This window comes from Sylvia atricapilla, chromosome Z (genome assembly GCF_009819655.1).
Source record: "Sylvia atricapilla isolate bSylAtr1 chromosome Z, bSylAtr1.pri, whole genome shotgun sequence".
NCBI classification, from domain to species: domain Eukaryota; kingdom Metazoa; phylum Chordata; class Aves; order Passeriformes; family Sylviidae; genus Sylvia; species Sylvia atricapilla.
This window is the reverse complement of record NC_089174.1, coordinates 12,529,565-12,555,961: the sequence shown is the minus strand read 5'-3', so window position 1 is coordinate 12,555,961 and position 26,397 is coordinate 12,529,565. Positions and strand designations below refer to the sequence as shown.

Genomic DNA, 26,397 nt, shown 5'->3' with positions numbered 1-26,397 from the left:
ACTCTGGTTTCAGCTCCCAACCAGCTGCAGCAAGGTCACTCCATGGGCAGCTCTGCCATGTTGGCTGGGTTTCAATTCTTCTCCTTTCCCTCTCAGGTTTTTTTTCCTGTCACAAGCCCACGCAAACACAAAGGGGTAAACCTCACGCCCCTGTGTGTTTCTCATGTTATTTTAAAAGGTACATCCTAAGGAACTTATTTTATTTTCACTTTTTTTAAATTTATTATTAGGTCTTTCTTTTCTTTTCTTTTCTTTTCTTTTCTTTTATTTTCTGTTCTTTTCTATTCTTTTCTTTTCTTTTCTTTTCTTTTCTTTTCTTTTCTTTTCTTTTCTTTTCTTTTCTTTTCTTTTCTTTTCTTTTCTGAGGTTTTTTTTTGTCCTGTGCCCAAAGGTGTGCAAGGCACTTTGCAGGAATAACAGTCCTTTCCATGGAGAGGCTGTTTGAAACATCACCTCCTACACTCACTGTACACATCAGGGTCAGTGGTGGCACTGACCAGGGCAAGAAATCATAACAGAAAACTCCTACGTACACACTGCACCAAACTACAACCTAGAACCAATCTGTGCACACACTTCTTTAGAAAAAGCCAAGATCCTGATTCTTCTGTAGGTCACACACAGTTCTCACCCATCTAGCTGCCAACAAATGATCCTGTTTAGCAGGAATTTTTGTTCTCCAGGTAAAAAGAGCAAGCTGAACTGGAAGATGATTCCAAAAGTGGAGCTCAGGGGCCAATACTGCACTGGTGAGCTCTTTGAATCTTCTTTGTATGGGTAAAATAACATCCAATAAATTAAATCAGTATGGCTTACTTCATTTATTTATGTACGCTTCACAGCTGCAGCATTCATACACAAACATTCATTACTTTATAAAAAGATTAAAAAATGGTTATATATACAAAATTATTTACTTTTTTGATTTTTGTTTGTTTTCTACAAAAAAAAATCCCCCAAACACCAGGTCTACCTCCATTTTAGAATGCAGAGACCTGTAATATAGACCTTGTGGTTGATATCATGATTTTTTTTTTTTTTTTTTTTTAATTAGGGAAAAAAAAAAAAAAAAGAGTAAAGAAAAAGTGGCCCTGGTTGATAAAGTTAATGTATTAGCACTTGGAATTTTACTGGCTCTCCTTGTCATACACAACTCTTCCACGCAGACCTTTCTCAGGTGTGCTGAAGCTGGAATGGAAAGCAGAAAAAATGTTCCATTTTGCAGTCCCTAGCTGATTCTTTGTGCCACTTTTATGTGCTCTGTCTAAACTTTTCATTTCATGGGACACAAACTGTACCTTGGGTGGGAATTAGCACAGTTCCCATTTGAAAAAAAAAAAAAAAAAAAAAGTCATATCACTTGTGTGTTTATCTTCACCTGATAATTTCAAATTTCAGTCAGTGAAGTCTTCATTTCAACCATTTCCAGCCTAGGTAAACAACACAGAAACAATGTCATAAATGACTGAAGACCTCTGAGGCCATTCTAACCATAAATATGCCTGAAATTAGTGTGACTTTTCATTTTATATACAGGATTTTAAAAACAACACACAGTCAAACAACATTAAAATCATCTTATTTACATTTTCATTGGTGCTAAAATTGAGCTGTTTAAATATTGCAGAAGGCTGGTACATATCATAAAATGGTCCACACTGATGGCATATAGAAAACTAATAATATTTATAGGCTGGAAATGGTTTCCTTTTATCCCCATAAGCATTTCTCCTCTTTTTTATTTATTTCTTAAATGTTCTAATAAACACCGTAATTTTCGTTTTTTCCATTTTTTTGCAAAACGCATTGTGAATACTGCAGTCCATAGTTTCAAAACGATTCAATAATACTCCTATAAGTGATAAAAAAAGGCACAGAAAGTTATGACTTTGGCTGAAATGGTGGAAATCCCCAATTCACCAATTAGCTCTCAGCGCCTCGAGTCCTGCCACGTCCTGATCCAGCGGTGGTAGTGCTTGGATGAGTTTAACGATGTCCCCTTGCCTGATGAGGAGTGTTTGTAGTAGTATTTCTTAGAGTAAGTCCTTTGGTATGTGGAGGCTACAGGGAGAAGGGAGAAGAGAAGGAGAAAAAAAGAGAAATTGGTTTCTGAAAAGCTACACTTCACAACACGGTTGCCTTTACTTTTGATTAATTAGAGGGCTAACACATTATTAACTGGAATTGTGGCAGTGTTACAGGCATACACACAGTTGCAGAGAGGACCATTAGCATTATTAGGAACCTGTTGATTCCAGGATTTTCTAACTTTAAAATAATCTTAATGCCTTCTGTAATGATGCCTTAGGATTTTAGCCTTCATTTTTTTCAAATCATGGACTGCATTAGTATATAACTCTAAACTCCACATAAAGTACTAGTTAACTGTCTTTTTACATTTTGATCAGGTAAAACAACTCTGAATTCAAAGATACCCTAGAGCCTCAGGCCCCAACAAGTATAAACAAAAGTGAACTGGCGAGGACCATACTGGGGGTACATGACTTCATTACCTGAAGCTGTAACTGGAGAATTAACCCCTGATATGTAAATGGACCAAACTTATAATCATCTGAAAAACTTGTGAGCATCATCCATCTTGTGTGTAACATCTGGGAGGTTTCTGACTGCCCAAGGTGTATCTGTTGAAGGCCTTTAATAAATACCTGCTTTATTCTCTGTCTTGTCTAGTCTCTGTTCTAGGTAGCCACTCCAAGGCATCAGTATAAACAGGAGAGGAAAAATTCCATTAGTTTTGGAGGCTTTGTGGTTTTTTTACCATAATCTGTCCTGCCAGATTTGCTCCTTGCTTAAAATACATATTCGCTGCTTATTAATCTTAAATTAGCCCACTGTTTCTGATTTGTCACTGGTTTGCTTTCAGAGAACTCACGATTCATGCAAGTAATTTTGGGCATATCCCATCGTCCGTTCCCCTGGCAGCGGATGGTCGGGATGTGGCGCTGGATGAAACCATCCTTGCAGTGGTATCTGATGAGGGAGTTGATCTCATAACGAGGCTTCATCTTCCCGAAGGTCTTTGCATTTTCCACTACAGGAGGCTGGCCACAAGCCACTGGAAGGAAGAGAGATCATCACCCAAAACTTCAGTTTGTGAGCCCAGTTTGAAGTGGGACTGGCCTCTGAGCCCTGGCTAAGGGAAGGATACATGGGACCTCAACTGGACTCCCAAGAGGAACAAGCACAGGGGGATCAGTCTACCCTGTAGATCTCCAGTCTTGTAAATCATAAACAACAGTGATGGAAATTGGGAAATGGTGGATATTACGGTCAGTATTGTCTTTCTGGTTTAAATTCTAAATGTAAATTCTACTCAAAAAGTTGGCATACTCATAGGAAGAAGTCGTTTTTCAGAAACCTGAAAGCCAGTGAAGTTACTACAAGCATTTAAGGAAAAAAGTCCTTTTTTCAAGACTCTTTATGTTCTCCTCAGTGACAGGCTGTTCAAAAGGACTGAAAACTGATGGATCAATCAAGGCCCAGAGAATATGGTAAAAAGTATTGAATGGCAATTTTGGAAATTACGCTTTTGTCACTGCAAAGTTTGTACCTGTTCCTTTCTTGCAGGTATAAGTAAGGTGATAATTGCATGGGACATCATTCCACTGCCCGTTCTCATGCCAGATTATAACAACACAGTCTTCTCCAGCAGAAAAGAAGCTGTCTGGCTGGTTTGGTCTCCAGTTCTCATATTGCTGCAGAAAAGAGAAGCAAAGCCATCATTCCCAGTGCTGGAGAATATTTACACTAACAAAAGAGTAGATATCACCTGTGGTGAAAAGTGATTTCAACTGTTTAATTCAAGCAGTTGGCATGGGCTAAACAAAGGTAGATTTATATCCTCCCACTATATTAAAGGTTATCTCAAGGGGAAAAGTATTCTGCTCTAATTTCTCAATTACTGTAAGCTGGTGTCAGGTGAACAAAACAAAGAGACACAAGGAAAACAGGATCCTAAGTATGTCAAAAACACTCTTTCCTACATAAATATCATGAAGTATGATGCAAGAAAATAGAGTAAATAGCCCATGACCCTCATTAGTGCACATCTACTAAGTGAGAAATTACAGACCAGCTTCTCAGACTTAGATTATTTATGACATTATACGACTTCATTCAGTTAATGAAGTCATTCCATAGGATGACAGGCAGAATTAGTTGTAACGTAAGCAAAAGGATCAGAATGTGGCCCCCAAAAACCACCAGAGACTGGTGTTACCACACAAAATGCTAGGTGGCAGACTGAGCCCAGTCAGAAGCCTCTCAGCTCTAGAAATGGTGATTCAAATGCTGCCCTCTGTTGAAAAACCAGCCTCAAACATCTGTGAAAATATATGTTAAAAAGCATAACATGCTTCTTCAAAACACACTACTTTTAGAAGTAGATATATGGGGTTTGGTATGTGCAAAACAAACAAACTCACAAAAGAACCTTCAAATAGCTGTGAAATAGCAGCACAGTGTCATTTTCAGATAAAAATCTGGGAGGATTAGTCTGTTTTTATAATCAATCAGAAGGAAAAGTAGCAACGCTTTTGTCAGACTGGATGAAATTTGTGCAACACTTCTCGTCAGGGGACATACAGCCTCCTGTCCTGGCAGCCAGCAGAGGTGAGAAAGTCCCTCACTCTCTTACCAAGCAAAGCACAGGAATCTGAGATTTGCATAACGTTATGTCAAGAAAAGGGAGAGAATATTTGGAAACCACTCCTAATGATTTTCTCTGAGATTTCTGTTGTGTCACTCCAGGACAAATTTAAGGAAGGATAAAAATAGGTATCTGTAAGAACTGGAATTCACATAAATGCCAGACATTAACCAGGCAGCTAGCCCCATATATGGGCAAAATGACACAATTTCTACACTGCTTATATTTTTCTCAGTGTTTACATCTTTCCAACTAGAGTTGGCCCCTATCAATGTCATAAAAGTTTAGCTTTCTATTTTCTTAACTTTGTGAAATAACTATTCACTGCCTGGGTGAACACATTTTAGAAATAAAGCTAACATACCCCACACAAGTAGTATTTACCTTACAATGAATCAAACTATGAAAGGAAAATTAGTTAAATACTTAACTTATACCACATGTCATCTTACCCATCATAGGTTTTAATTATCTAGGCAATTTAACCAGCACAGTCTGAATAAATTTGCTCTGCACTGAATTTATTACCTCTAATAAAATATTCCTCTTTTCACCTGGAACTAAATTAACTCAATGTTTAACAGTCCTAAATTACAGCACACACCAACTCATTTACTCAAGTCTGGAATCCATTCACTTTCAAGAATGCTTGCCTAGATAAACATAAAAATTAAAAATTGAAGAAAAATGTAAGGTTAGTGACAGAAGGTTTCATCAATTGTGTCCTGAAAGCCAAGGAAAGATTTCAACAAGCTTGAAGCTGTTTCTTGTGGAAGTGATATTGCAGAGCTGCTTACTTCCATAGGGATGAGAGTGTGGGAATGAAGGATATTTACTGGCTACTGGGGATGTGTGAGCTGGAGGTGATCAGCAGCCTGCCAGCTCCCACCCTCAGCACAGAGACTCCATATTCTCTTACTTGCCTTGCCAAAATTACTCCAAAATTTGTGTTTGCTTAACTGGCAGGGCTGCAGTGTAGGGGCAAAGTATTACATCTAGGCCTTGCGGTTTGTTCAAGAATGTCTGATATCCTCCAGCATGACTTGCTGTTACTTCACATCTGATATCATCATTGCACAGATTTATTTTGGCTGGGGAGCTCTGATTTTGCCTGGATCTGGTGCCAGAATTGCTTAGCAGAGGAAGTTCCAGACTGTTGAATTGCTTTCTCAGATCTCCACCCAGCCCCTCTGCAGTTTTTCAATTCCTTCTTTAGACACTGATAAGGGGACAATGATACAAGGAGATTCTCACAATTTGAGTAGAATAGGATACTAGACAAATAAACTAATATTTTGTTTTTCTCTTATGAATTAAATCTTTGCATGAGCATAGTCATGAATCTGGCTTTCACTAGTGTATATCTAGGTGACTGAATCATCTCCAGTAAACCCATATCAGCAAAAAAATAATGGGAAAAAACCTTTGGCAATGCTCCTAGCTATATCATTCATAAGACAAAACCTAAATAGAATCAAATACTTAGTGAATACATGCAAGAAAAGTTGCTGTAAGGTTTTTAGTCCTTATCAGAAATATTTATACTGGGTGATTGCACAGAGTGCAACCATCACCACTCTGGTTTTTAAGAAACATTGCAACAACAAACACGAATTTTTACATTGTATTAAAATGCAAAGCACTTCTAGAATGCGCATTTCTGGACATATAATCTTAATTATGTAAAAAACTCAAAATGTACTTCAGAGGAAGTTTGGCTGACCACACTTGTCCTCCAGCTGAGGCCGCTGTGGGTGGGGGGAGGTCCAGAGCAATCACAGAATCTCAGAATAGTCTGGGTCGAAAGGAACTTTTAAAATCATCCAGTCTCACCCCCTGCCATGGCCAGGGACACCTTCCACCAGACCATGTTGTTCCAAGCCCTGTCCAATTGATACCAAAATCGGCTGATTTTTTTTATTCTCTGTGTTATTTACCGTCACCTGTCTTTAATCAAGCGCAGACTTGAGGCTCCGGCAGGCACCACTGCACCACCCACACTGCAAAGCTCTCCACACCCTCCATGACACACGGTGGTTGGGAACTTTACCTCAAAAGCTTGAGGTTTCTGTGTAATCGGGTGACTGCAGGACTTAGCCCCAGGGACAGGAGTTTGGCCCCCGTACCTTCATTTGGTCCTTGGGGAGTCTGCCTGACTATCATTTCAGGATGAAAACTGGAGTTTATGCTATCTATGCTTTTAATTACACTGTACTAGTTAATCTAATTTGTACTTTTCCAGTTTTATTGTTGAAATCAAAGCCTTCTCTATCACATTGTATTTCTTTGTTCTGTCTTTCTCTGTTTAAAAGCCCTGAAAATTTTCCTGTAGAGTGTAGATGGTCCATGACAGAGTGGGAGCTGAGTTGGGATTCAGCTCTTCGGGCTTCCTACATGGCACTAGAAGATGCACTTTGCTGGCCACTCACAGGCCACAAAACAGGGGAAATGTGATCTCTTGCCTCACAGTAAGAGTTTTGATATCATGGCTTCAAAAGCCCACGAGGACCTTATTAAGTTCCACATTTTGGGGGAGGATTTCCTTATATGGCACCACATAAATTCGCAGTTGTGCTGGGTGGCAGACTGACTTGTCACATTAAATGAGCTAAAACAAAAACAGGACTATAGCAAAAGCTGTAAAGCAGAAAATTTTATTAGCCGGTCACTACCTATTCTCATTCAGGTGGCTGCATATTAAAGAGAAGGAGAATAATCTTCCTGTCATGGACAAGACCCCATCTTGTAGGAGATTTGTTATTTAAAATCTCAGACAAGCAGCCTTTCTTGACGGGCTCATTTCCTTACTAATGGGTAATCCACTCAGGTCTTACAGGTGCTTGCACTACCCAGGTGAATCCAGGAGTATCTCAGCTTTGAGACACTCCTCTGGAAATGTCAGCCATTTCTTTTATATCCAAGAGGCACATCAAGTGCCTGAGATCAATCAATCGGATTTTACATCCCAAAATAGCCAACAAGCATTGTGTTTAATGAAGCACAATTAAAAAAAACCACTGATGCTAACAAAACTTTACTGCTTGACCTCGGTATTGTGTAAAGGCCAGTAATCTTCTGCACAGGACTGAATCTAGGAAATAATTTACTTGAAATACATCTATTGAGATTTACAGGTTAAAGCTTTTCCTTCTGGGGAAAGGAAACATGTTTTCAGCATGTTTAAATAAGCTGTGTTTACAAATCTGTCTTGGCACTTTTTGGAACTTGCAGTTGTGATTTTAATTTTATTTCATTCTAGCTACCTCCCTATCTGATTCCTCCTTAATACAAGACTAATGAGGCAAATTAAAGAAAAAACAACAATTGAAGAGGCAGGGACTGGCTGGACTTTCTGTGCCATTTCATCTAAAAGTGAAGCAACATTTCCTGCCTGGTATCTATAACTAAGCTGAAACCACCATTGCAAAACTTACTGTCACCCATTTCTTCTCTTGTCACAGCTCTGATAAGAACAGGAACATACACTTTTTTTTCTTTTTCTTTTTCTTTTTTTTTTCTTCAACACAATAGCAGACAAAGTCTTAGGCATCTTTATCAGTAAAGGCCCTGAATAAGTCCCTCACTGTGGGGGTTGTTATAATTGGACAGTTTAAGTAAAAATTACATCTCACTTACAGTGAGTCTCGGGAATTACTCAGTGGCTGAACTTCAACAAGATCAGCACGAGGTTACAATGAGCACATGAATCAGTCCAGGAAACCTCATTTGTGACTCATGCTGCTGTACAGCACTGATGCTCTTACAGGAGACATTTGGAAAGTTTAAGCAAGGTTGCATTTCTTTTCCATAGGAAAAAAAATCAACCAGATTTCTGTGAAGATTTGGCAACATATGAAATACTTCCATTAAGGTCATCTAGTATTTAATTGTATTTTTATATGGGAAAGACAATAAGTTATCTTACAGTGCAAGCTCTGTAAGACTAAAATTCCCTCCAGTCCTGCAAAGGATTTTTCTGTTTAATTTTACAAATGGAAGAAGTCTGACAGAATTCATCAAAAGATTTCTGGAGATTAAAAACTACATTCAATGAGAGTTTAAGCACCCACCTTGATTTAAGGCAAGGGTCATGCCCTAAGGGGGACAGTCATAGGGAAGATCATATGCAGGATTCAGACAGATGCTAAAATAATTACCAGAAGGAGCGACCAAGTGTGTTCATAAATCTTTGCTGGCAGAAACTCAAACCAATTTGAAGACAATCCACAAGTACACACTCTAGTCACGTAGTCATCCTGATGCTTTTTTTACGTTCTGGTTGAATGCCTTCTCTTTAGCTCCTAATCTGAGTTTTATTTGCACAGAATTTGGGAAACTGGCAGGGTTTGGACTAGGCAGGAACCCAACACTTCCCATGACTGAGTCACACTGTGAGCAAGACAAACTCCCAGGAGAGCTTTGCTGACTACTCCTGCAAAAGATTTCACTTGCAGGGGTTGGGTTTTTTGGTAACAGAGAGATGGAATGTATTGGAAAACTTTTTGAGTCCTGTGCAGTTTGCAAAAAAGAAAGGGATTCTAGAAATTCTACCCATCTATGGGTATCAACAAGAAGGGAATGCAGATTGAATAAGCAGGAAGAGGTCTGCAAAAAGAAAAATTTTGGGAAAGAAATCTAATGAATTGCAATTCAAACAGTGGAAAAAAAGGCTACCTGATGAAACTGAAACATAAAAGCACCAACAGGCCTATAGTTTTGGGAAGAAAGGATTGTATAGTGGAGCAGATGACTAGCTCTGGGATGTTCTTAAAACAGTAACATAGAACGACCATTTTTCCATGAGAAGCAGAAAACGGGGAATATGGCAGTGAATCCCCCACTAGATGACGCTGTCTACTTTCTCCAAAGCCCAGAGTGCTCCAAAATTATAATTATTCCAAAAAGACAACTCTTTCATTAACTCTTCCAAAGCTAAATGAAGCCATGGATTTCACCTGCTCACTACCATGTTTTGTTTTCAGAATAGTAGCTTTCATCACACAATGTACAGTTCAATTTTCAGGGTGTGCTGTGTGTGATGGGCTCTCAGAAGTCAGTTTAGCAGCTGAGAAATCATGTTAAAAATGAGTGACAAAGAAAGTAGGGTGGAAAGTGCTGGTTTGATGCAATTCACATTTGTTTTGGAGCCACTTTGACATGAATATATATTAGCAGCGTGATGCAAATTGTGATATGGGGTGTGATTTAATCTTTTTGTGCACAGCTACCAGGAGAGCCACTTGGGCGAAAAAAAAATCCTGCACTTTGTCATCAACGATTACTGCAGGTTTGAAGCTGTCCAAGAATTTTAGCCCAGAGTGACGAGTAATTTCAGCCCAACAGTAACAAGTCTCTGAAGTAACTGCTGACCCCCCGGTAAAAACAAAACAAACCCCCACTTTTTCCGAGAGGCCCTCATTATGACATCTTGAACAAAAAATATACCTGTCATTAATAACAGTATATAGTTCTCCTCCATTTAAACATGGGTCAAATGAACATCTTAAAAAGAGGCCATAATGACTGACTGCACCACAGAACCAAAACATTTGGTAGGTTTAAAATCTCCTTCTCCAAGGATCCTGTGGGACATGGGTACAATGAGCTTTTTGTTTGCAGCTGACTACAGCACTTTTTTAGTTTGTTTGCTTTACTTAACCCTCAGAGGCAGACTCCTTCAGTACAATACTCTAAGCCTTTTGAAGGTTTTGGGTTTTTTTCTGTGTTTGTGTTCAATGAATTTACTCTTTCTGAGAGGGGTGCAGTTACAGATTTGCTGAAGTTAAAGCCATCTGATTCACCAACTAATAAAGGAAGGAAAAGAGAGGGCTTTGCTTTCACCAGAATTAAGCTTCTGGATTGTTTTCCTTCTTTTTTTAAAGTTTTGATATTTTTTTTATTTTAATGTAGCTACCTAACGCTGACAACCTGAGGAACCAGCTTTGCAGAACACAAAGCATAAGCACACGGGCGCTGAAGGGGAGGGAAAGCCAAGGCAGGGTCTCTGGACAGCTTTAAAAGTGGCAATATGCCCGCCCCTTTCCTGGCTGGCAGCATTCTCCCAGTGACAGACAATCTGGCCACAGACACTGGCCAGCTCCTTATTACAGCAGTAATCTTATGTAATGGGAGTGAGCTCACCGCCCTACAAAGCACTAATTATCAGCAGCGTTTTCCAGGGGATGTGAATAACCCCCCTCGTGGGGAGGGGGTCCTGGGCACAGCCCCAAGTTGCTGTATGTGCTTAATCCATAACATGAATAGCAAAGGGCTCCTTGTCTGCTGTGCCTGCTCACAAGGGTCCTTAGCAAACACAAAGGGGGAGCTGCCAAAAGCAACACCAGATTTTTTTTTTCTTTCTTTTTTTTCTGTTTGGATGGGTGTGCTTTACATCTGTAAAAGTTACCATTCAAAGAGCTAAGTGAGTTATTTAAATTCAATTTCTCTGGCGTATTTTCATGTGTCCTGTTGTGTCCTCTCTCTCTTTGATCAATTATTAAATGCCTCTTCTGATAACGTAAGTTTTGTTGTTCTGTAGTTTGTATTGCATCAGATTTAAAGTATAAAAAGATCCAAGTAGGCAAATTCCTCTGCTCACTCAAGTTGTGGGAGTGTTTGGGCCTTGCTTCCTTCTCCTGCATCACCATGTTTTTTTCCAAAATGTGTTTGTTTTTTACTGCTTATAGCCTTATAGATAATAGATACTTTAAAAAGTTGTTGACTGTTAGAGAAATGCTGGGAGAAAAATCTAGAGTAAATTGCAAGAACAATTTAGTTTCTGTAGTTTTCTAAATGTAAATGAAGACTATATATAGCGATTTTCATTGCACTGTAGAATGTAAATCAGAGGGTAAATAATGTTCTTCCACACTAAAGCAAACAGAACACTCCTATAACTACCCTGAACAGAAGAAAAGCAGAGCTAACAAAACATGCTCTAAAAAACAGTATATTATTCTCTCCTGCCTCTTGAATCTATCAATGTAATTGTACCTGAAATGTCTTGAACAGAAATTGGCTTGATTTTCAGGAAGTAATGAATAACAAAGCTCTAAAAGAACTGGGGTGCTGCGAGTTCTCCAAACGCACCTCAGGGCCTGCTCTCACCACCTTCACTTTTGGTACAAATTATCTGAAATCAGGGACCAGGCAGATTTGCCAAAGTTTTGCCAAAGTTTTGCCAAAGCTTGCAGCTTACTGCTCATCCACGCAACTTCAGGTGATGTTCCCAGTCCCAGGCTTGTGTCAGTGGCCCTTCACCTCCAGCTCTCACTGAACTTGCTCCACATGGGAGGATCTGGGTTTCCTGAAAGGACACACACTTTGTGCCATACTAAGACAGCTGCCAACAACTCCTTCCCCTTCATATAAAAAGGAAAGGTGCAACAACTCCTTGCCATTCATACGAAAAAGGTGTTGTTATTTTGCCTCAAAAATTGTTCCACTGTGTGGCTTATCAGCTCCAGAACATGAATTCCACCTCTCCCAACCAATGGAAACACTGAAAAGTTCTTTCAAAAACAAACAAACAAACAAACAAAAGCACCAGAGAGAGCAGAGACACAATGTAGATGAGAGAAGATTATTCTCTGCCACCCAGATACGGCACAGCAAAACAGAAAAAAAACAGATACATATGATCAGCTTTGGATCTCACAGCTTACTGTAATTATAGCCTATTTTATTCTGCTTATAGGACAATGTGCCCTAAGCTTAGCCAAGGAGGAGCACTTTGAAGATAAATTCTGGCTTTAGCCAAGAAGATCCCAATTTGTTTTTTAAAGAAAATTCAAAAAAAGAAAGATAAATATAAAAAAATTTGTCTGGCCAAAAAAAATCCTGTAACGATAGACCAGTTACCTGGAAACCATTTTCTTTATGGAAAGTGCCACCTGAGCTGACAGTTAAACTTTAGGGGATGAGAAGTGGGACACAATCCCTTTATTTGAGTAATTTTGCTCTTCTCAAGCGTAGAAGAACCCTGTGTTTGGGTTGCAGTGGGTACTAGAAGCTGAAAATGTGTGTTTTGCCAGCAGATGGTGCGGCTTCATCTGCACAAGATTGTGCTATTTTGCCTGAAAGGCAGGAAACTGCTAACTAGTTTTGAATTAAAACCACTTTACAGTTAAGAAATAAACTTGCCAGCCCCCTCACCCTAAAACATCACAGATAACAATACATCAGATATTTCAGTGAGGTAGATCAAAAAGCCTCCTCTAATTCTCTATTCAGGAGCAGAGCTTCCAATATTGTGATTCAGAAGTGGGGCTGTTTCTATTTTGTTAGGATAATTTTTCTTGTCCTAAGAGTTTTGCAGGTTTTTTTAATAGAAAACAGGCAGACTCAATGCAAATATGGACAAAAGTCATATGGGCTGAAAATATTTAAATACTATTCCTTACTTTCTCAGTGAATTTGGTTGTACTTGCTTCATTATTCAAGACACCAACATTTTCCTCCAGTAATTCTAAAAGCCAGTATGTGAATTTACAAGATCACTCTTCATTTTTTTTCAAAATTTGCTTACTGGAATAATTTTTCCAAGTTCAACATAAATTCCAGTTGAAGCTCAAAAAATGTGCAGAGGAATAAAGGGTGGGTTTTTTTCAGGGGGAGGGGGAGGTTCACTGCTGCTGCTCGTTTTGATGAATTGTTAACAGAGAGTATTTTCTATAGGGTTGAGAAAGGAAGAATTCCAACCTATCAAAAGTGGCTGGCTATATGTAGTCCACTATTAAGCACCTACACAGACTTTTTCAGAAGAGCTGAGAGCCTGACAAGGCTACTTTAGCTTCAGTGTAGGTTTCCCAGTAAAAACCTTAATTCTATATTCTTATTTACATGCTTTGCCTAAATATCATGTTTAATGGTGGCTGGCTCTTGGGCTCAGTTTAAAAATGTCTGGAAAAACACAACTTGTCAGGGACAGAAAATGTCCAAAAATTAACGATTTCCTTCCACTGAACCCGCTGGCTGAAAAACATTTTAGTTGCAAAGAAAAAAAAAAAAAAAAGTATTTTATCCCTTTTCTCAAAACTGCCGATAAAATATCTGGCAAAAGATATTTCTGTTGGTTTCCTTATGTTGGTGGGAAATGAGTACCAAAGTAGTATAAACCTTTTTCAGTGTCTCCAGTGTGTTTCAAGGGTTCCCAATACCCAGTTCTAGGAGCTTTTTTTGGTTCAGAAAGAAAATTTATATGAAAGAGAAACTTGTCACCCACAACACATCTTGATGTGGATGTTGTTGTTGTCAATTTGCTTTTTCTTTTAAGTCTACATCAGAACAACTACGGGTTTATTTTTAATCCATAGAACTTAATAAAGTCATACAAGTGTGATTTTTTGGATTGAACCAAACTGTTACTGGAGAAAATTCAAAGAAGTATCAAGATAAAGATGAATGTGCACCACTTGTAGCTGCACAATCACTTTTCTGATAGTATCTCCATGAAAACTGATATCAGGGGATCCCTAGCAGGCCTGACAAGTTTTCCCCCATGGCAGAAGTGTTGAATAGAATTATGGATAGATAATATTTTTTGGAGAGTGCATAAAGTTGGGAAACAAATCTAGAAAGCTGAATACAGATGCACCCTGATACACTAAACATATCAAGGCTATTTAAATTTTGGTGATAGGAAGAGCCACCTCTAAACTCAGAACTTGAATGTTGGTGTAATAATTCTGATTTTTATGATCACAAATTATGCTAATGCATTTAAAGCCATCATGAATTCTGCTTACCAGCACACACATAAAAGAGGCAATTTTTCTACCTGCCTAGTACTTAAATTCACTGCAATTTTAGGACATCTAGGGAAATAGATTGGATGCATATATTTAATTATGTTATCATTCCTATTACTTACTAGAGAAGTAATAAATCACTGTAACAACAAAAGTGGTTAGAAAGTATGAGAAATAAGTTAAAAGCCAGGGAAAAAGGAACAAATGAGGCAGCTGCTCAGAACCATGGGATCCAGAAACCATATGGAATAAGTTATGAAGAAAATGTATTGAAGCAATGAACATAAATGATTTCAAGAGACACCTAAATTGTTTCCGAAGGAAGAGACAGAGGGAAGTTGTTAAAAATGAAAGAAAAATAAGGTGGAAAAAAAGATCAATCGAAACAGAAATCTGCTGGACAGATGGTACCACTCTGCTCCTAGAATATCTTAACTTCATAAAATTGAAAACTACAGTACAAATATAATGCCCCATTCAGTCAGTAGTCTGAATTAAAAAAATGGGATCTCAGCTCTAATTTAACTTTTCCTCAAATTCATGGAATTATAAAATGGTTTGGACTGGGAGGGACCATGGGCAGGGGCACTTACCACTAGACCAGAGTGATTAATCAGTGGCACAACAACTCTGTCTTTGGAATATATATAAGCATTTATCTTATTTTACACTTAATATCTGGAACCACCAATGGGTGCCTTGATACCACTCAAGATGCTGTGAGACAGCAGAAAGTTTTGCCACTATTTCCCACTCCTCTTTGCTGTCACCTGCCACCCACCATTCCTCAAGAAATGTCTCATTTATAAATCATTTCAAAGCACTTTAAAGATCTTGTTATTTATATGAAATGGCAATAAATGAAGCCTGCCTTACCCCAGGTGTCTTTCTACACCAGCTGCAGCCACTTGGCCTGCAGCAACAACAGGTGTGTCCAGATGCTCTCTGATTTAAAAGTTCACAACTGTTTTTTTGTAAGGGAGAATAATGATCAGTTTGGACCTTTTCTTAATGTAATGTTGTTCACTGGGCACACAACAGCAAAAAAATCACCAGTTCCTCCTACAGAAGAGATTATTTTGAATGGGGAAGAGTTTGATTATTTCCTATGTACATCAGCTCCTTGATTTAGATTCATTGATGGTGGATGAAGATGTTTTCCTTCTCCTTCAGCTGATTTTCCCTTTTGTTTCAGGTTAGCAAGAGGTATCAACAGCATCTTAAAATTTTATGGGTGAATTATGGGTTAGAGGCATCCTGAACCAGCTAAGGATGGCTACTGCAGAGCTGCCACACAAAGCAGGCTCCAGAAATACTTGTGAGGCTCCTCTGTGCACCCCAGAGACCCAGCAAAAGCAAGAGCTTGAATGCCAGATCATCACAAAAATGCATCCTGGTGAGTGAGAATTGCCACACATGGCTTGCACAAGACAAACCAGCTCCAGCAGAGACTCTTAAATTACCACAGTCTCACATTTTTTAGTATTTCTGTTTGCAACCTTTGAGAGTTCCAACACATACAATAACAGGAGCTAAGAACAAGACCTTAGAGCTAAACCACAAAATATCAGTTGTCCTAAAATGAATTTACTGGCTGTTTGCTTGGATCTGATTTTAGTGACAGGGGATTTTTTTTTTTTTATTAATGCAGGTTCCCTCATTACTACTGGGAATTTACTAAGCCACCACAAAAAGAAATGAATCAGTGATTTCAGCTTGAAGGCATCTTACCAGTGGGCTACCATCAGTCCAGCGGAAATCACGTTCAAACATCTTGTCATTGAGGCCAATCCATTGGTAGTCATGGCCAATACCTAGGGAATCAGAAGGGTATTTTTATTAACCTTCCCATAAATGGAAGAGGCTTCACCAAAGAAAATAATTTTATGCAGAATGAATCAGACATCCTGTTCTTAAGATTATTCTGCTCTTTGTGCTTATGACTGGTTTAGAGGCTCTTTTTCAGCTTTTTTGGTTTTAATTTGGGATGTATATAAAAATGCAGATTCTCATCTAACAGTTTTATACAGCCCTGTCTCTTCACTCCCAGTGATGTCTACAAAGGCAAAGAGAATTAATTTCCTACCTGAGAACATATGAGGGGAAGAAAAGAAAAAAAATCACATATTCTAATCCACATTTTTCAAGTTTTGGTTAGGCTGTGACCAGTGTTGTCTAAAATTTACAATATGACACAGCAACTATTTCTTTATGCTTAACTAACATGATATGTGGTGGTGTTGGTTTGCACAATCTGCACAAAATACCTTAAGTCTCCAGAAAAAAAAAATGCTTCAAAAACTTTCAATGCCAAAACAAAAGTTCCTCTTTTCATCCTTCCCCCCAAAAAGTATTTTCTATTTAACAAATAATAACTTAATATAGATAGAGAACTTGTATTAATTGCAGAAGTAAACATTTATAACATAAGGCATGCCATTTAAACATTCTAAAAGTATGTTTTAAGTTGGAGATGTAAAAGCTGAGTGGTGAGGAGGAGATCTTAACAGTTCTAAACCCTCAGTGATCTCTCATGTTTAGAGTCACAGAACACCCTGAGCTGGAAGCGGCCCACAGGGGCCATCAGTCCAGATCCTGGCACTTCGCAGACACCCCAACAATCCCCCCTGTGCATCCCTGGGAGCAGTGTCCAAACACTCCTGGAGCTCTGGCAGCCTCAGGGCTGTGCCTGTTCCCTAGGAAGCCTGAGCAGTGCCCAGCACCTTCTGGGGGAAGAACCTTTACCTGAAATCCAACATAAACGTCCCCTGATACAACTTCAGTGCCATTCCCTCAGGTCCTGTCCCTGTCACAGGCAGCAGAGATCAGAGATGCCCCTCAGAGAATGTTGGAAACTGCAAGGAGGTCTGATCTCAGTCTCCACTTCTCCAGCTGAACTGCACAAGTAACCTCGGCTCCGGTATAGACCCTTCCCCATCTCCACACCCCTCCTTTGGACACTCCCTGGAACGTTCAGATCTCTCTGCTGTTGTGGCCCCCAAGATGTGAGGCAGAGGAACGCCATGGGTACGCACGGTTGACAAAGATCTGCTCCTCGTGGGACAGGATGCTGGTCAGGTGCGCTCCTTGCAGGCGGCACTCCCGCTCCGCCGTGTCCCACGTGCGCCGGTGCGCAAAGTACTTGTAGCACTGCCCCTGGAACTTGTGCCAGCCATAGTCACAGGTCTCTGTGTCTGCAGCAAATAGACAAAGCACATCCCTGTCAATGCACCAAAACAAGGAACGTTGAATCAGTAAACCAAAATGGAGCACATTTGATCAGTGCACAAAAACCAGCCTCATTTGGTCAATGCACCAAACCCAGGAACTTCTCACCCACACTAACAGATTTTCTGTGGGACAAAATTTTGAGAAAAACCCATCTGTTAAGGCATGCAAAATCACTCACTCGTATCAAATCTCATTTTCAGGTAGTCCTGCTTACCCAGTTTCAGTACACCCATCCTCGAGACCTCACTTTCAGGCAGTTCTGTTTACCCACTTTCAGCATAAACTGCAAGAATATTACTTATCTAAGGCATATAATTGCAACTGGAAACTTTGTGGGTTTCCACTGATTGAATTAAGTTGAATCTGGGAAATTTCAGGAGAACATCTTCATCTATAACCCTGGATGGTTGATGTGACTGGATGTTGGACTGCAGTGAACCTACATTTCATCAGTTTTCTGAGCCTGTATGTGGGGATGGGAATTTTTACTTGCAAGGACAAATAGTTCTTCAAGTGACTGTACTAACGTATGTTTGAAAGAAACTGATAAATGAAAACTATATGAAGGGAAATTATTGTGATTTTCAGCCCACAGAAGCAAAGCTGCAATACTATCTTTCTCAACTCAGACCTCCAAAACCTCCCTGCTAAAACCCATTGTCCTTGATGAAGTCAATTTTAGGCACCAATTTGTTAGGAGGTTTTCAAGGTGAAATACAAAGTAATGAAATTGAATGTTGTCTGTGCTTGCATGAGGCAAGGTGCTGAAAAGAATACATCGCAAGAGATTTCACACCAGCCACTACATCCTTTAGCTCAAAGAGAAATAAACTCAAGCCTTGGAACAGGAACAACCCGTGGATTTGATGTTAATGATTCTGTCAAGGTTAGGCAGCTGTAAACAGATGACAAAAACGAAGAGTTTCAATTCCAAGTTTGCTTCTGCAGGGATGAATCACAGGAAAAAAAATCAGCTTTAATAACATGAATAAAACAAGAGTGATGTCTAAATGTGTCTGAGCTGTGCTTGAGAGTGGGAAGGACTTGCCAGTGATAAGAGAGAGTTTTAGGGAGGAGCAGGAGAAGCAACAGAGGAAAGGCAGAGAGTTTCAAGCCGTGACAGATGCAATGGCACCATAGAGGACATTTCAGCACAAGATTACAGCATGTTTCTGCCACAGCTATCTCAGTACAGGATGGCTCACCTTGAGGAGCCTCAGGATGCTGAGGAACAGAAACACAAGGCCTGGCCTCTCCCACCCCACCCACCCACCAGGAATCAGCCACTTCCCAACAAATATTATCAGTCCCTCAAGCAAAAAGATATCTGAAGAAAACTGTTCCAGCATTTCCAGAGTTATGGAGAAATTCTGGGCTGGGAACTGGATTTTTCATTTTCAGTCAATGCAGTCGGTGGTCAATAAGATGCTTAGGCCAAAAGGGCTCTTTTTGCCTCAGTAGAGAAACAGCCAAATATTGCAGTATATGCCAAGGGATGATGGTTGCAAATACCTTAACCAAGGGATTACTTACGTTTGAGCTGCTACCATCTAAAAAACAGTTTTCCACAGCAGGAAGAGGCCATTTCCATCCTGACACATGAAATTGTCTATTTCTTCAAAGAAAGGTTTTTAATTCCCCATGACACAAACTAGATTTTACATGTACATAAATGAACTTCAAAGTGCAAACATATCATGTTAGAGGCTTATCAGAATTTGTCTGATACTAATAATGTAGTCATTGTCCTAGAAGTCTGATGTCAAAATAATTTCCCGAAAGTCATCAGTATTGACATAAATGTACCAAATGCAAAAGTGTAATAAAGCTTACACTGATTATCTTCCTTCTATTTTCAGGAAGTTGAACTCTAGAAAACTGCTTGTTCCTTGAGTCATCCCAGCTATGAAAAAAGGAATGTAATCCACATAACCAAATTGTTAGTTTTTTTTATCTTTTCCCTCTTTGTATTCTGTGTGAGATGCAGGCTGCAGACACAGCTTTAATCTCTGGCATCTAGGTAATTTTTAAAGGTTAGTCTGGCTTGGGCTTTTTAGAACATTTGTTTAACCACACAAGGCTGACTAACAGACCTATGTCTTTTGTGAAGGCACTTAAGATTTTATTATTTATCTTATTCAGGGAGTCTTTTGTCCCACAGGAAACAAGTCAGATAATACTAAGGAGCTGAGAAAAGCCTGGTCAAAGAGGATTCCCAGGCTATACGAATCGAACCTTCCCATGCCTCTGCTAGGAAAGAAGTGAAGGATTTGAGGTAAGATCTACTGAAAGGCCCATTGGGAAGGCTTGAAAAGACAAAATTGAGAGGACTGTGTTTACAAAATTAGATATAATGGCCTGAGCATGAATTATAAATAATTTGTCTTCTTAAGGCAAGGGTGCCAAACACTGACAAAAGGAAAAATTAACTAACTTCTGCACCTGTGTTTATCCCAAATCTAAAAACAAACAAAAACAAAAACCCCCAAACCAAACCAAAAACAAAACAAAACAAAAACCAAAAAAACTCTCCCCCCAAACCCCCAGAAATTATGGCTATGAAATTATGAAATACATGATGTTTTTAGATACTGGAAAAGAGGTTTTTTTTGTTTCGGGTTGGGGGAGTGGTTGGGGATTCTGATGTTTGATTTTGGGGGGATTTTGCTTTTGGTGTTTGTTGTTGTTGGCATTTTGGGGGGTTGGCTTTGGGTTTTTTAGGGGAGAGTTGACAAGAAGAGGGAAAAAACGAATAGGGAAAGGAAGATTTGAGATGATAGAGGGTTAAAAATGCAAACCAGGCAAGTAAAACTATGGGGACCATTTCATCTCTGCAGAGTTTTGTCCTTGGTGTGCAATCTTTACTCAATTAAAAAGCTGAAAGGGTGACAAAAAGAGTTCCATATGGGTATAAATTTTTAGTGCCTTTACTGAACCAGTAGACACTAATTGCAGGTGACTGTAAATTTTCTGGCCCAACCACAGTGAGCACAGTAGGTACAAGCACTTATTGAATGCAATATTTCCCATTCACTGTGTACCCAGTCACAGACTTCTGTAACCTTATTCCAGCATGTGATGCAAAGACTGAAACACTGTTCACCATACTTATCATGCTTTAAAGCTCGTCTAGGGTTTATGACAGTTTACCGGGGTTTTCAGTGGTGTGTGCAAAGGAGTTACTCTTACAGCTTCTGTTCTCTGTAATTGCAAATGAATATGTGTAACAACATCCCTAAACACTGCGTTTAAAAAGAGTGCTCTGTAGGTTTGGTACATAAATAGAGACTCCTTTTTCAAAAAGCTGTTGACAATAGGTCCATTGTCTTTAAAGAAATTCCAGAAGAGGCTTAAAGGAAATAAAGACTGACACAGGTAACAGAACATAATGAGAGTCTTACTCAGCTGTGAGTTTTATCAGTGACTCTCTGCCTTCAGCTAATGAGGAAATGCTGGAGGCCGTTAGCCCACACATCTCAAGGAGAAAAACATTTCTCTAGTAAATATCCAAAACAATTGGTTTTCAGCTGGTATACATCAGCAAGAGACCATCTGTTTTCAGAAAGTATCTTTTCCCTGAGCCCTTCTCAATTATTTCAACCCCAACCAAACAAGCCTGAGGAACAAAGTGAATTAAATGAGACTGGAGTAATCACAGACATTGAAACAATGAACTTGGGTTATAAGAACCCATAATTCCTGATAGAATGGTTAAAACCCACAGTTGTTTTATTTTCAGAACTGGAAGAGAGCAGCTGGTTGAATTATCCCAAGGAGGCGCATCCTGTTACAAACACACATGTGCCATTTTGCTCACATGTCCAGCTGCAAGCAAGCCAAACCTTAAGCTTAGAACATTCCTTGAGAGCAGGTAGACACTAGCTAGGGCAGAAAAAGAAAAGGAAACTCTAGCCAGCCAAGGAAGGAAGAGGAAAATCCACAGAGGTGCTCATCCAATTCTCATAAAGAGAACTCACCCTTAAAACTGAGGTTCAAATTGTAAGTCTCTACCATTTCCTGAGAGTTGTCACAGAGGCTTTTCACAGAGGGATGACAATGGAAAGACTAATGAATGCCGTAGAATAAAACTCACATCAAGATTTACTGTAGTCTCCTGTCACTCTTTGGAAAAGTGTTTTGAGGATATTTATTAATTTTAAGGGACAACATTAAAATGTCAACAAGTGACAAGCAGAATATGCATCTTTCCTTTGAAAAGATAGAGGTGGTGGGCAAAAGAGGATTTTGCCCCTTTTAATCTCATCTGCACCAGAAGTTGTGCTGTCTTAACTAAGTTAACAATCTTGTTTAAAGGCAAATGTTTCAAGGAACTTTCAGCTGCACTATTTCTAACATCTGACAAATTCAGCTCTCTTCAGGAAGATGTTCCTGGGCTCAGATTGCTGAACTCTTTCCACCTGGCAAGAGGAAGGGCTGTCAGGGAGCCAGTTCCAACTCCCTGAGCCTCAGGACTGATTTGCCTCAGTCTGGATTAGATCACCCAGAAGGTTCCTTTAACATCACCACCTGCCAGGGGTCCCTGACATGCAGCTGTGCTGTCCCCTGGTCACTTCCCCTCCAAATGCTGACACACCTTGTCAAAGATCCCTTAGTGCAGAGCAGTCCCACAGGCACATTTGGGTGAAATTCTGAGCTCTGCATTTTCTTCTGCACCAGTGTAGTGAGTGTAGATATGGTGATCTCCTACTCTTACCTTCATTTCCAAAGGCAGTGCACGCTCTCTGCTCCCACTCCCTCCCACGGCATTTTGAATGCTCAGCACTTTGCCTAAGAAATCCCTTCAGCCTAATTTTTTTAAGCTTTCTAAAATGAATAATTTATTTAAAATTTAAAAAAAGGGCAATAAAATATAATCTCAGTGTGCTGAGCTCCACCTTTCCTGTGGCACCGAGGTGCCCATTCTGTTGACCTGGCTGGTCTTTAAATCTAGTGAGGTCAGGACTTATGTCTTGAAATAAAGCCTGCTTGCCAGACAACCATGTCTGAATCGCCAACACAGTTTTATTTTGTCTGGTGGAGTGGAAATTTGGCACTAAAACCTTTTCCCAAGTCCAAAACCACTGCAGGACTTTAAGTGGAGGAAATTTAAATTCCAAAGCTGAGAGAGCACAGCTCTAGTTCTGACTGACAAACTAGGAAATATTCCCATTAACCACCTAAAACGCAGTTTCAGGTTGGTCATAAAAAGCAGCTTAAAGCTACTATGGCACTCAGAGCCACTCACTGCTATGGATTTGCTGAAATGAAGGGGAGGAGGAAAGGAGTGAGAACATTTATTTCTTTCAGTGTGAAAACACTATCAATTTTTAATTTGGGAGACAAGATTCAGAGAGCCTTCTCAAATTACAAGGTTAGCCAGACTGTTGAAAAGGTTAAACAGTAAAAATGTTGGAGCTGACCAGCTCTGAGATTTTTCATCTTTACCAAACAGATCTCTATAGGTTGATCTGGAAGAGTTTGCAAATTGTTCTTCACTGAAGCTGAGAAACAAACATGAAAATACACAATATTAATTAAACAAATCCAAAGGTTTAGTTCATTCACCTGTGACAAAAATCATTCAGCTGAAGGAAAAGGAAAACATATTTTCATAAGTTTAGCAAGCACATTGTAATACACCATTTCTTTTTCCCAAGGAAATGCCTTCATTAATTTTATTGACAGAACAAATGTTGCTACCATATTCCTCCTCCCACATATTGAGCAAGCATCTTGCTTAATGTCTCCTGTAAATAGAGTGGAGTTTCTTGCAGGCACTTTTCTAACAACTACAGACATTTGGATATTCAATCTTATTTCAGTTGTTCAGCTTAGAAAGCCTTTTATAATCTCCTTGTAATGATAAGACTGCACCTACTTTTCCTAAATAATCTCAGCACACAAATAATTTCAAAAACTGTGGAATTAAGTTGTCAAAGCTGTGATCCCCGGAGGTTTAATATACAATCTGTCTTATTCATTAAACTATTCCTACATCTCACTGATGTTTTTTGGGGGTGATGGGTTCCAATACATCATTTACACCACATGTAATTTTTTAAGAGAGAAACTTAGCCACAAAGTAACTTTGCTCCCACTCATTAAGCATCACTATAGTAGTGAGAAAGCCTTGCTGTGTGTCTTCCCAACAGTTTGCAAGCCAGCATAAGTTTTCTGGAGCCACCTGAAAACTGTTGCTGAAAAGCAAAACCTGAGAGCTGTTGTTTTGACACAGAAATTGCCCCATATATCTGTTTATATTTTGTACACGGCAACATGACTTTCACTCAGGTTAGCATGTGGATAGGACTTGTGCAAAGTGAGAGATGAGAAAAAACTCTGAATCACAAGTCAGGGAAGTCTAACAAAAATTAGGAGCTCTCCTCACCACTGGTGACTTCTCACAGACTTTTGTCGGTTTCTTTCACCTTCTCATTTTCAGGAGGCTTTGCCCTGTTACTGGAGAAGGATTTTGGGCTGGAAATGGGTGTTCAGAGCACAGGTGAGGACACACCCCTTACCTTGCTCACAGAGAGCCCCGATGTAGCTGGGCAGGCACAGGCAGGTGAAGGTGTTGAGGCCGTCAATGCACGTGGCTCCATTCCGGCACGGGTTGGACTGGCACTCATCGATATCTGCGGCAGAAAATAAAAGTGGTTTCATCACCCACTCAGCTCCCAAGGGGGAAAAGTTCTGCAGCCTTAGTAAGGCTGGTGACTGGGACCACTTCAGAGCAGAAGAATGAAGCATTGCAAAAGACTCCAGTGGTCACTGTGTGGATGAGAAAGAGGAATGCCATGAAGCGTTCTCCTGGTAGAAAATCTGACTTGTGTGTGTGTGGCACAACAAAAGTTCCCATTAACCACCAGGGACCTTGAATATCTTCATGAAACTCAAATATTGGAAATCTTATCATGTAGCATTAAACACATTGCTAATTTCAGTCTGCAGACCAGCAGGCTCTGGAATCTCCTTGGTTTGCATTTCTCATTTTTTTCTTGTCTAATCTTATTGAGATAAGGACAAAACATCATAGTACTCATAGTCTTGCACAGTAAACAAATAACATGTTATCCCTGCCTCCTCTAGCTGCTAAAATACTTTGTCCTCACCTTTTAAATTGGAGCACAAGTTAATTTTATACAATTATTTTCAGCACAGGTCACTTTTGCACAAGTTATAAGCTAGTGTGTCTCTTTGTAAAGATCATATGAAATTTCCTAATGTGTTCTGTTCCTCTGAAACAGTCATAGTGTAAACTGCCGTATAGATTTTGCAAACATCTCCATCTTCAAAAAATGAACTGCTCGTTCTGGTTCACTCATTTTGGAGTCCTGATCTTGAAGGTCTCTTCCAACCTACACATTCTGTGATTAAAATATAAGAGAGAAGCTGGACCTGTTTAGAAACCAACAAACAATAGGAATAATTGCTGCATCATGTAGAAGGCTTAAAAATATATATTTCTATTTTAAAATATGCTCTGGTCAAATCTGATGCTAGGTCTTACTTGTTCCAGTCATTTTATCATACTTCCACTGGCTTTCTGGAAGAAAAATTGGTTACCCTGAACCACAAAGATGAGTCTCTTGAAATCTACAGTCACAGGAGGTGCAAAGATGCCACAGACAACTGGAAGAAGTTCCTCTGCTAAAATTGTTACCAAAATACTAATTTGTACCAAAGAGGCTTATGATTATGATAATATTTAAAATTTCCTGCAAAAACTTTCAAGTTTGTGTTCAGTGCTCAGCTTCCTATTCTCATCTGGGACTCCTTTATCTTACCAGTGTTTCAAATAACTATGGGAAGCTCTCAGGAAACTATCCCAAATATAAATGTGTATTTTGTTTTATTTGGTGTGGTTTTGAATTCAATGCTGTGAATTCCAGCTCTTGCAGCTCATTTACACTTCCCTGAACCCTTGTGTATGTGCACAAATCTGTGCACTTAATGGGGAGAGGGAAAATGGGAGAGACAATGCGCAACTCTCCATTTTATTGTCCCGAAATAAAGCCTCAGTGTAGGATTTTTCAAATGTCCATGCAGCCTTCAACTTTAAAGCACACCAGATCTCATGTACAAGAGCTTTAAACTTGAGTTAATCAGCATCCAGATAGCATCAGTTTACCTAATTCACACTGCTCCCCGTTGAAACCTGGCAGACATGTACAGATGTAGAAGGAACCACGTGGGTAGCAGGTACCCCCATTGAGGCAGGGGCTGCTCTTACAGGGATCTTGGCCTGTTAAACAAGTAGAAAAAGGAATTTGACTCCCTAGTTTCAAGGAAATGTTGTATTTTTGATTTGCAGGAGGAAAAAAAAATCTTTCTTCATTGCTGCATTGGCGGTGCAGGCTTTACTGTAGTTACAGAAAGTATATTAACATACTCAGCTACTCAAAATAAGATTTTTAAAACAGTAAAGCTGGTCTTCAGGCATCACTACTTTCAACTTTAACAACAATATGGCATTTACTACGAACCAATGTAAATTACTCTTGGAATTACCATTCTTTTCCACAGCAATTTGTACTATATTTGGCAGTCATGATTCTCTGCTGAGAATTTAGTTTGCATGACATGACAATTAATTATAGCTGAAAACAGTTAAAGATATGCAAAATGAATGGAAAATGCTTTTTTTTTGAACAGGGTTAGTTTATGCAGAATGACAGGGTACACAGAACATACTGATTGGCTGCTTATATTTAATCAGTCAATGCCCACAATTTTCTCACATGTGTA

At 39.4% G+C, this 26,397-nt stretch overlaps 1 protein-coding gene across 1 annotated transcript in view; it reads right to left on the bottom strand.

Moving 5' to 3' along the window:
* Nucleotides 1-802: 802 nt before the first annotated feature.
* VCAN (versican) overlaps nucleotides 803-26,397 on the bottom strand; it is a 99,036-nt gene continuing 73,441 nt past the window's right edge. The window contains exons 9-15 of the mRNA XM_066339648.1: nucleotides 25,781-25,894; nucleotides 24,171-24,284; nucleotides 17,454-17,612; nucleotides 16,150-16,232; nucleotides 3,572-3,716; nucleotides 2,894-3,076; nucleotides 803-2,061 (exon numbers count right to left, since the gene is read on the bottom strand). Of these exons, the coding sequence (XP_066195745.1) occupies nucleotides 1,931-2,061; nucleotides 2,894-3,076; nucleotides 3,572-3,716; nucleotides 16,150-16,232; nucleotides 17,454-17,612; nucleotides 24,171-24,284; nucleotides 25,781-25,894 (929 nt within the window). The 3' untranslated portion in view covers nucleotides 803-1,930. The remainder of the gene's footprint in view (nucleotides 2,062-2,893; nucleotides 3,077-3,571; nucleotides 3,717-16,149; nucleotides 16,233-17,453; nucleotides 17,613-24,170; nucleotides 24,285-25,780; nucleotides 25,895-26,397) is intronic.